The sequence below is a fragment of the Eleutherodactylus coqui genome, chromosome 5, assembly GCF_035609145.1.
Source record: "Eleutherodactylus coqui strain aEleCoq1 chromosome 5, aEleCoq1.hap1, whole genome shotgun sequence".
NCBI classification, from domain to species: Eukaryota; Metazoa; Chordata; class Amphibia; order Anura; family Eleutherodactylidae; genus Eleutherodactylus; species Eleutherodactylus coqui.
The window spans coordinates 47,838,594-47,850,333 of NC_089841.1; the positions used below are offsets into that span (position 1 = coordinate 47,838,594).

At 44.4% G+C, this 11,740-nt stretch overlaps 1 protein-coding gene across 1 annotated transcript in view; it reads left to right on the plus strand.

The window, feature by feature from the left end:
* SLC45A2 (solute carrier family 45 member 2) overlaps positions 1 to 9,217 on the plus strand; it is a 126,416-nt gene extending 117,199 nt beyond the window's left edge. Inside the window, exon 7 of the mRNA XM_066602470.1 lies at positions 8,978 to 9,217. Coding sequence (XP_066458567.1) covers positions 8,978 to 9,202 — 225 coding nt within the window. The 3' untranslated portion in view covers positions 9,203 to 9,217. The remainder of the gene's footprint in view (positions 1 to 8,977) is intronic.
* The last annotated feature ends 2,523 nt before the right edge of the window (positions 9,218 to 11,740 follow it).

Sequence of the window (11,740 nt, forward strand, 5' to 3'; positions counted from 1 at the left end):
TTTACAGCCTTCCCCTACTTATATCCTGGGTGTCGTCCTCCTTTACAGCCTTCCTCTACTTATATCCTGGGTGTCCACCTCCTCTTCAGCCTTCCTCTTGGCCCTCTCTGGGTGTCCACCTTTCACTCTCACAGCCTGTGATCACCTATTTAAGATACAGTATAAATATACACTTTGCATAGGAACACAAGCTATGTTGGCACTTTAAGGAAATTGCACCTCTTTCACGATGCAGACAGTAAGGAAAAAAACATGTTGTGACATAGAATCTGTCAGGTAATGAAATGGCTCTAAAGGAATATCGGCCCGTGGACAGGAAGCTTATTGTAGGGGTCACAAATTAGATGGCGGTGCTGACATGTTCTGACCAGCTGACAGGAAGGGGTCATCGATTCATGCTGCTTGCGCCAAATTCTGACCATCAACAGGATGCAACAGAGACCTGGATTCATCTGATCAGGAGATGTTTTTTCACTACTCAGTGATACAATTTTTGTGCTCTTTTGCCCCCCGGAGTCTCGTCATTCTGTTTCTCTTAAACACAATGGTGCTGGAACTGGTCGTCTGCTGTTATAGCTCATCTGTGCTATGGAATGGCAAGTTGTACCTTTGGACACGTTAGTTGGCGCACCAGTGTTATATTTGGCTGCTCTTGACTGTGCTGCATTTGTTGGTCAGAACGATTCCTGACATCCTCCTTTGACCCCATTCAGTGACCAGTTCTTTCTACCCACAGGACCCACTTTTGCTGGATGTTTTTCTTGATGCACTCTCAGTATGCTCTCTGCCCCACTGCACGAGAAAACCCAACAAAGTAGGCAATGCAATCCTGGCCCTGGTTAACCTATGACAGATGACCGAGCCTTGTTGGAATCACTCAGATCGCTAGCTTTTCCCATCTAATGTGGATTCACACTGAAACTGATCCATAGAATACTTGGGGTCATGGGGATAATTCCCATACATGGAACCACCAATTGTGCGAGGGCCGGGGGCTCTAATAAAGGTTCCATTCAATGTATAACAGGTTATCATAAATTTTTTAAATGAAGTCATATAGTTTAGAGCCTAATATTGACCCCAAAGATCCCAAAACAACAGTATTACAGCATGTTCATTTGTTTTTTTCAGGAGTTTTCCATTTTATTTCTCTTCCTTGAGTTCCTTTTTTTTTTTTTTTTTTTTTTTTTAATATGAGACCTTTTCTGCCTTAGATTTTTGTAGAGTTTTATCCCATCCCCCCCGGGAAATAGATAATGGAACTTGTTCAGTGAAAACCTTTTTTCAGTAATTCCCACGGAGGTACGTGGGCGGCTTTGTCCTACAGCATCATGGGTTTTATATATATATATATATATATATATATATATATATATATATATATATATATATATATATATATATATATATATATATATAAATATTTTTATTTAGTCCATTTCTAATGTTAATCAATTTGTTTTAAAGCTTTTCTTGTCATCAATGGGAAATTATGTTGTAAATCAAGTTTTTAAGGTGTCCTAAAGTCTCTCATTTAGCGCAATGGACTTACTATACCGTAGTTGTCATTTCTTTTTTCCAAGGACGATAATTCTCCTTATTTTACATCTATATATATATAAATACGAAAGCCCTCACTGACTGACTGACTGACTCGCCACTAATTCTCCAACTTCCCAATGTCGTATAAACTTGAAATTTGGCACAAGCATAGATTATCTCCAAAATAAGAAATGTTAATGGGTCCTAACTAGAGATGAGCGAGCATACTCGTCCGAGCTTGATGCTCGTTCGAGTATTAGGATGCTCGTTACTCGAGACGAGCACCACGCGGTACTCGTCACAATTAAACGAGCACTGACCATTGAATTCAATGGAGCCGGCAATACAGCCGGCTCCATTGAAAGCAATGGGCTGCCGGCGATCGCGGGATGAATTGTCGGGAAGGGCTTAAATATATAAGCCCTTCCCTGCAATTCATCCAGAAATGTGTAAAAATAAAAAATATATATATACTCACCTTGTCCCGGCAGACGGAGTTCAGCGCGGCTGGCCTGCAGTGGGTATGAAGGGGGTGTGAGTCAGACATGCCCCTGATTGGCTCAGCTGAGCCAATCAGAGGCAGATCTCACTCACACCCATTCATGAATTCATGAATGGGTGAGTGAGTGTTGCCACTGATTGGCTCAGCGCAGCTCTCAGCTGAATGACAGCAGTTCAGCACCATAGTGCAGGGGACAGCAGGGGAACATGCGGCTGTGCCCCGGCAGCTGAAGGGAGGTGAGTATCTATTTTTTTTGTTTTTTAAATCACTTTCAATTCATTTCCAGGGAACGGCTTATAGGTAAAGTCCTTCCCTGAAAAAGAATTCAGGTGTGCCAGCGGACCATTGTCTTCAATGGAGTCGCCGGCAGCAGCAGCGGCTCCATTGAAGAGAATGCCTGCATTTTTATTCTTTTTTACACTAAAATCTTTCTTTTTCAGGTAAAGGCTTATATTTTTAAGCCCTTCCCAAAAATTCATCCAGCGCTCGCCGGCAGCCCATTGCTTTCAATGAAGCTGGCTGTATTGCCGGCTCCATTGAATTCAATGGGCTAACATCGTTCTTCTCTGCCACAGCTGTTACAGCTATGGCAGAGGAGAACGATCTTTATGCTGACAGTGCGGGGGGGGGGGGGGGGGGCGTGTCTCACTCTTGCCACTATTGTGGCTTAATAGTGAGACCTCGGAGCCCGAAATGCAGCCCTGCATGTTGCTCCTCGCCTGCCCTATCCATTTCTGTGTTTTTTACATGACTTTGGTGATTTGCTAAGATTTTCACAAATGAAAACCTTAGCGGAGCACCAGTCATATACAAAAATGCTCGAGTCGCCCATTGACTTCAATGGGGTTCGTTACTCGAAACAAACTCTCGAGCATCACTGAAAGTTCGACTCGAGTAACGAGCACCCGAGCATTTTGGTGCTCGCTCATCTCTAGTCCTAACTCGATTATTCAATTCTAAGCGGAAAGGAATTAGCGTCCAAATTTTATGTACAGAATGTAATGCTCTCACTTCCCGATGTCATAAAAAACTTGAAATTTGGCACGAGCATTGATTATGTCATAAATAGGAAAGGCTAATGTGTCCTAACTCAATTATTAAATTCTAAGCGCAAAAGAATTAGCGTCCAAATTTTACGTACGGAATCTAATTCTCTCACTTGAAATTTGGTACGAGCATTGATTATTATGTCATAAATAGGAAAAGCTAATGGGTCCCAACTCGATTATTCAGTTCTAAGCGCAAACAATTTAGCGTCCAAATTTTACGTACGGTCTCTAATTCTCTCACTTCCCGATGTCATAGAAATTTAAAATTTGGCACGGGCATTGATTATGTCATAAATAGGAAAAGTTTATAGGTCCCAACTCGATTATTCAATTCTAAGCTAAAAGAATTAGCATCCAAATTTTACGTACAGAATCTAATTCTCTCACTTCCCGGTGTCATAGAAACTTGACATTTGGCACGAGCATTGATTATGTCATAAATAGGAAAAGTTAATGGGTCCCAACTCAATTATTCAATTTTAAGCGCAAAAGCATTAGCGTCCAAATTTTACGTGTGGAATGTAATTTTCTCACTTCCTGATATAATTTTATATAAAGGAAACGTCGCATGGTTACCTCCACGTGGTGTTTCCTGGGTAACGCAGAGAACTATGCAAAATGGTGAACATATTTTTTTCCCGGTATCTCTAAAGTAACCACGACTTCATAAGATTTTCCATGTGAACACCAGATAAACACCAGTACCAAATTAACTCGGGCGAAGCCGGGTATATCAGCTGAATGTATATAAGCTCACATTGCCTACACGTTTAGGTCCCTTCCAATCAGCCAGCAGGTATCATGAGAATTCGACTATGATGGTCAGCCGATGAGGAACACTACATAAGGGCTCTTGCACACTTGCATTTCTCTTGCGCGTTTTTTTCACACTTTCTTATGTTAAAAACGCATCACAAGTTTGTGCTTTGCGTTTTTTGTGCGATGCGTTTTTAACATTAGAAAGTCCCATTGACAATTGTGTGAAAAAAAATGCAGCGATATCACGTGAGAAAAACGGGCAAGAAAAATGCAAGTGTGCAGGAGCCCTAATTCTTTGATGGTTTCATAGTGTACACAGAATCGCCCCTTTATTAGAGCTCCCAATCCGTCAACGATTTACGCTTCCCTGTATGGAAATTATCCCGTGACCAGCAGAAAATCACGTGACAAGTTTTCCATGGATCAATTTTAGTGTGAATCCTCATTAGATGGGAAAATCTTAGAGTCTTCCACCGAAGCCCGGTCATCAGCGCTAGACTAGCCGGGGCCGTGGATTTCACTGACGGAAATAATCTGTCATCAAAAGGGGTCAAAGGCGGATGTCAGGAACCGTTCTGATGAACACGCATGGCATGGTCAAGAGGAGACAAATATACAGTAACGCTGCTGCTCCAACTAACGCATCTGAATGTACAACTCGCTGTTCCTCAGTACAGATGGGCTATAACAGAAGACGACCAGTTCCAGCACCATTGTGTCTAAGAGAAACAGAAAGACGAGACTCCAGTGGGAAAAAGAGCACAAAAATTGTATCACTGAGCAGTGGAGAAACATCTCCTGATCAGATGGATTCAGATTTCTGCTGTCCCGTGCTAATGGGAAGCCAGAATTTGGCGCAAGCAGCATGATTCGATGACCCCTTCCTGTCAGCTGCTCAGAACATGTCAGCACCGCCATCTAATCTGCAGCAACTACAAGATGCAATAAGGTGTTGAATATCTTATGCAATCTACATACTCACTATAGGAAGGTGTTCTGATAGGAAACCAATATAACAAAATAGCTTTTTTTTTATACATCTCATACCTTGCACTCATGTACTACAGCGGATTTGCCATCTCATACCTTGCACTCATGTACTACTACGGATTCGCCATTTCATACCCCGCACTCATGTACTATCGCGGATTCGCCATTTCATCCCCCGCACTCATGTACTATCGCGGATTCGCCATTTCATCCCCCGCACTCATGTACTATCGCGGATTCGCCGTCTCATACCCCGCACTCATGTACTACTGCGGATTCGCCATCTCATACCCCGTACTCATGTACTATCGCGGATTCGCCATCTCATACCCTGCACTCATGTACTACTACGGATTCGCCATCTCATACCTTGCACTCATGTACTACCGCGGATTCGCCATCTCATACCCTGCACTCATGTACTAACACGGATTCGCCATCTCATACCCTGCACTCATGTACTATAGCCGATTGGCCATCTCATACCCCGCACTCATGTACTACCGCGGATTCGCCTCTCCTTAAACATTCAATTACCATTCAACGCATTTCATTCCTATCCATCACTATTTACATATAGATTAGCGTCGCCCTGTTATACCGGCGGGTTCATGATGTCCATACGGCTGACCTCATTTACAGCTGCTCTCTATTGAAGCCTATTATTACTGCTCTCCATTTGCACATTTCTGGCAAATAGGGCTTTAATTTACACCGCGGAGATTTTCATCTACGGCGCTGAGCTGAAGTTGCTTTTTCATATCCACAAGCATTACGGCTTTTTAAATTGATCTGGAAATGAATATTTGTGGCAGGCGGTAAAAGGAAAGTATTATTGTACTCACTGAGCGAGAATATGTTAGTTTTTCTGATTCCATTACGAGACATCTCCCTCTTAAAAGCCGAAGATATTGAAAATGGGACTTCTTGTTTTTATGCTGTTTTTTAACCTATCTTAATTGGAATTGAAATGCAAGGAATTAAATCCTTACTGTAAATGTGTTCTCACATGTTAAGTGCATAAACGCTTTTATTAATGCCATGGTGCGGAGATTTAAATGTGGCTCCCCAGTGAGAATAGGATTATAATTCACCCATTGAATAAGAAAAAGTTTTTTGAGGATTTCAACAAACTTTGTTCAAGGCACTCAGGGTGGGAGAATACATAGAAAGGAATTCCACGTATTAGTGGATAAGCTGAAATGTAGCAACCAGTGCCAGGCAGCTGCTGGCAAGCCAAATAGGATTATGCAATGCTTCAAAATATATATGAAAATGTTTATATAGCGCCAACATGTTCTGCAGCACCTTACAAATCAGAGGGTTCATGGACAGGCAAATCAGACATTACATACAGTATTAGACTAATTACCAACAGGGGTGAGGGCCCTGCTCAGAAGAGCTTACAGTCTATGAGGAAACAGGGATAACACAAGAGCTTACAGTCTGTAAAAAAATAGAGGTGACACGAGAGCTTACAGTCTAGGAGGAAACGGGGAGGAAGAGCTTACCAATCTGAGGAAACAGGGGGGACACAAGAGCTTGCAGTCCATGAGGAAACATTTGACACAAGAGCTTACAGTCTATGAGGAAATAGAGGTGACACAAGAGCTTACAGTCTAGGAGGAAATGGGGAGGGAGAGCTTACAATCTATCAGGAAACAGGGTCTATGAGGAAACAGGGGGGACACAAGAGCTTACAGTCTATGAAGAAATAGAGGTAACACAAGAGCGTACAGTCTAGGAGGAAATAGGGAGGAAGAGCTTACAATCTATCAGGAAACAGGGGGGACACGAGAGCTTACAGTCTATGAGGAAACAGGGGGGACACAAGAGCTTACAGTCTAGGAGGAAATAGGGAGGAAGAGCTTACCAATCTATGAGGAAACAGGGGGGACACAAGAGCTTGCAGTCCATGAGGAAACATTTGACACAAGAGCTTACAGTCTATGAAGAAATAGAGGTGACACAAGAGCTTACAGTCTAGGAGGAAATAGGGAGGAAGAGCTTACAGTCTATAAGGAAACAGGGGGGACAGAAGAGCTTACAGTCTAGGAGGAAATAGGGAGGAAGAGCTTACCAATCTATGAGGAAACGGGGGACACAAGAGCTTGCAGTCCATGAGGAAACATTTGACACAAGAGCTTACAGTCTATGAAGAAATAGAGGTGACACAAGAGCTTACAGTCTAGGAGGAAATAGGGAGGAAGAGCTTACAGTCTATAAGGAAACAGGGGGGACAGAAGAGCTTACAATCTATAAAGAAATAGGGGGGTATATAAGAGCTTACAATCTATGAGGAAATAGGGTGGCACAAGAGGTAGCAGTGCTTGTTCTGTACAATGGTCCCGCCATCTTTCATACAAATAGTGTAGTGTACGTAAAGTTGTATAAGCCGCTCACCAGCCGCTCTCTGTATATATAAATATGGGGTGGGGAGATACACTGATCAGCTTTGAGAGAAAATGTAGAAATGGGCTAAGTGGGGAAAAGTTATATTAGGGGATGTGATTGGTTTTCCTAAAAAATATGTGTTTATAGCTCTCGCTTTAAATTATGGATTATGATGATAGCCTGATTGTCCAGTGTAGCACATTCCAGAGAACTGGTGCAGCTCGGGGGAGGTTTTTGAGATGGCAGTGGGATGTTCAGATTTTGGAGGAACATAGTCTGTTATTATTAGCAGAATGAGGAGCACAGGAAGGATGGTAGAGAGAGACAAAGGAGGAGATACAGGTGGTGCAGCACTGTGGAGAGCTTTATGGATGAGAGTGATGACCAGTGCAGTGACTGGCACAGGGTGGTGGCATTGGAGTAGTGACTGGTACAGGGTGGAGATATCGGTGCAGGACAAAAAGATAAGCCTGACTGCTGCAGTAAGGATGGATTGGAGAGGGGAGAATTTAATGAGGATAAGAGCGATCAGTAGTAAGTTGCAGTAATCAAAACGAGAACAGATCCGGGTAACAGTAGGAGTTTTTGACTTCACAGTGCAGAACAGGCGGATTCAGGATATATTTTGAGGTGCAGGCAGGGGCGTAACTATAGAGGGTGCAGGGGATGCGGTTGCACCAGGGCCTAAGAGCCTTGGGGGGCCCATAAGGCCTTTCTTCTCCATATAGGGAGCCCAGTACTATGAATAAAGCATTATAGTTGAGGGCCCCGTTCCAGGTTTTGCATTGGGGCCCAGGAGCTTCAAGTTACGCATCTGGGTGCAGGTGACATGAGTGGGCAATTTCTTGAATATAGGGAGTGAATTATAAATGATGTCACATTAGAGGAAACTGATGAAGAATTTTAGGAGATGAACGAAGTACCCATTGGTGAGAAGTATTGAAAGGGCCAAGGAATTGGAATGAATTCAGTCCTTTCTTCTGTAGAGTGTAAGCTCTTATGGGCAGAGATCTCTGTCCTATAGAGTGTAAGCTCTTATGGGCAGATACCTCTGTCCTATAGAGTGTAAGCTCTTATGGGCAGGGACCTCTCTCCTGTAGAGTGTCAGCTCTTATGGGCAGGGACCTCTCTCCTGTAGAGTGTAAGCTCTTATGGGAAGAGACATCTCTCCTGTAGAGTGTAAGCTCTTATGGGCAGAGACCTCTGTCCTATAGAGTGTAAGCTCTTATGGGCAGAGATCTCTGTCCTATAGAGTGTAAGCTCTTATGGGCAGGGACCTCTCTCCTGTAGAGTGTAAGCTCTTATGGGAAGAGACCTCTCTCCTGTAGAGTGTAAGCTCTTATGGGCAGGGTCTGCTCTCCTGTAGTTTCGACAACCAAATGTGAGATAGGGAAGAACCAGCTCTGGGTACCTAAGACATCGTGGCCAGTGACCCTTCAGTAATTAGAGATCATATGCCCTAATGTTTGCTCTACCTGTGACCCTCAAGTTATTGTGCAATTGCAACTCTTAGCATGCTCTGGGAGCGATCGACTATCAGTGCCTGCAAAGAGTTGCAGTTTCACAACTGTAGAAATACAGATTGTAACCTAGCTGAAAACATCAGGAACTAATACAATACATATGTAAACTGCAGCGTCTCTGAAGCACGCAGTGATGCCACTTAGTTCAATTGATGACTCCAGCCCTTCTCTGATGCTGGAAAACTTTAATCTTGATTGCTTGCTGCTTGATCTTTCAGGGCGAAGCTCAGCTGGACAGGAAGATGAGGACTGTTAACCGAGGAAAAGGAATAGATTGTGCCGCCCTCACCTGCATGGTCCAGCTGGCACAGATTATTGTTGGTGGCGGTCTTGGATTCCTAGTCAGCCTTGCTGGGAGCGTGGTGGTTGTCGTCATCTCTGCTTCATCCGTGTCGTTGATTGGTTGCTGCTTTGTGGCTGTGTTTGTCAGATATGTTGAATAAATCTGAAAACCCCAATCTCTTCTGCTGCTTCTTTCTATAAAAAAGTGCAACAACCTTGAAAATAAAATTTCAGCTCCTCTATATACTCCACCGCACAGAAGAGCTGACAGCTCCTCTATATACTACACCACACAAGAGGGCCGAAAGGTCCTCTAAATACTCCACCGCACTGGAGAGCCGATAGCTCCTCTATATACTACACCACACAGGAGAGCCGACAGCTCCTCTATATACTACACCACACAGGAGAGCCCCCAGCTCCTCTATATACTACACCACACAGGAGAGCTGACAGCTGCTCTATATACTACACCACACAGAAGAGCCAACAGCTACTCTATATACTAAACCACAGGATCGCCCACAGCTCCTCTATATACTATACCACACAGGAGAGCCAACAGCTCCTCTATATACTCCACCGGACAAGAGAACCGACAGCTCCTCTATATACTCCAACGCACAGGAGAGCCGACAGCTCCTCTATATACTACACCACAGGAGAGCCGACAGCTCCTCTACATACTACACCACACAGGAGAGCCCATAGCTCCTCTATATACTACACCACACAGGAGAGCCGACAGCTCCTATATATACTACACCACACAGGAGAGCCGACAGCTCCCCTATATACTACACCACACAGTAGAGCCAACAGTTTCTCTATATACTACACCACACAGAAGGGCTCCTCTATATACTACACCATACAGGAGAGCCAACAGTTTCTCTATATACTACACCACACTGGATAGCTAACAGTTCCTTTATATACGACACCAGGCGGGATGCTGACAGGTTCTCTATATACTACAGCACACAGGAGAGCTAGCAGCTTCTCTTTATACTACACCACGCAGGGGAGCCAACAGCTCTTCTATATACTACACCACACTGGGGAGCCCAAAGATCCTCTTTATACTACACCACACAGGAGAGCTGACAGCCCCTCTATATACTACACCACAGGAGAGCCCACAGTATCTCTATATACTACACAAGACATGAGAGCCAAAAGCTCCTCTATATACTATACCACACAGGAGAGCCCACAGCTCCTCTATATACTACACCACACAGGACAGCCCACAGCTCCTCTATATACTCCACCGCACAGGAGAGTCGAGAGCTCCTCTATATACTACACCACACAGGAGAGCCGACAGCTCCTCTATATACTACACCACACAGGAGAGCCGACAGCTCCTATATATACTCCACCACAAGGGAGAGCCGACAGCTCTTCTATATACTACACCACACAGGAGATCCTACAGATCCTCTTTACACTTCACCACACAGGAGAGCATAGAGCTCCTCTATATATTACATCACACAGGAGAGCCAACAGCTCCTCTATATACTCCACCACACTGGAGAGCCGACAGCTCCTCTATACACTACAGCACACAGGAGAGCCGACAGCACCTCTATATACTACACCACACAGGAGAGCCAACAGCTCCTCTATATACTACACCACACAGAAGAGCCGACAGCTCCTCTATATACTACACCACACAGGAGAGCCGACAGCTCCTCTATATACTACACCACACAGGAGAGCCAACAGCTCTACTTTATACTCCTCCACACAGGAGAGCCCACAGCTCCTCTATATACTACACCACACAGGAGAGCCAACAGCTCCTCTATATCCTAGACCACACAGGAGAGCCAACAGCTCTACTTTATACTCCTCCACACAGTAGAGCCCACAGCTCCTCTATATACTACAGCACACAGTAGAGCCCACAGCTCCTCTATATACTACACCACACAGGGTGGCCAACAGCTCCTCTATATACTACACCACACAGGGTGGCCAACAGCTCCTCTATATACTACACCACACAGGAGAGCCAACAGCTCTACTTTATACTCCTCCACACAGTAGAGCCCACAGCTCCTCTATATACTACACCACACAGGAGAGCCAACAGCTCTACTTTATACTCCATCACACTGGAGAGCCCACAGCTCCTCTATATACTACACCACACAGGAGAGCCAACAGCTCTACTTTATACTCCTCCACACAGTAGAGCCCACAGCTCCTCTATATACTACACCACACAGGAGAGCCAACAGCTCTACTTTATAATCCTCCACACAGGAGAGCCCACAGCTCCTCTATATACTACAGCACACAGGAGAGCCAACAGCTCTTCTATATACTACACCACACAGGAGAGCTGACAGCTCCTCTATATACTACACCACACAGGAGAGCCGACAGCTCCTATATATACTACACCACACAGGAGCGCTGACAGCTCTTCTATATACTATACCACACAGGAGAGCCAACAGCTCCTCTATATACTCCACCACACAGTAGAGCCGACAGTTTCTCTATATACTACACCACACTGGATAGCTAACAGTTCCTTTATATAAGACACCAGGCGGGGTGCTGACAGGTGCTCTATACACTGCAGCACACAGGAGAGCTAGCAGCTTCTCTTTATACTACACCACGCAGGAGAGCCAACAGCTCTTCTATATACTACACCACACTGGGGGGCCCAAAGA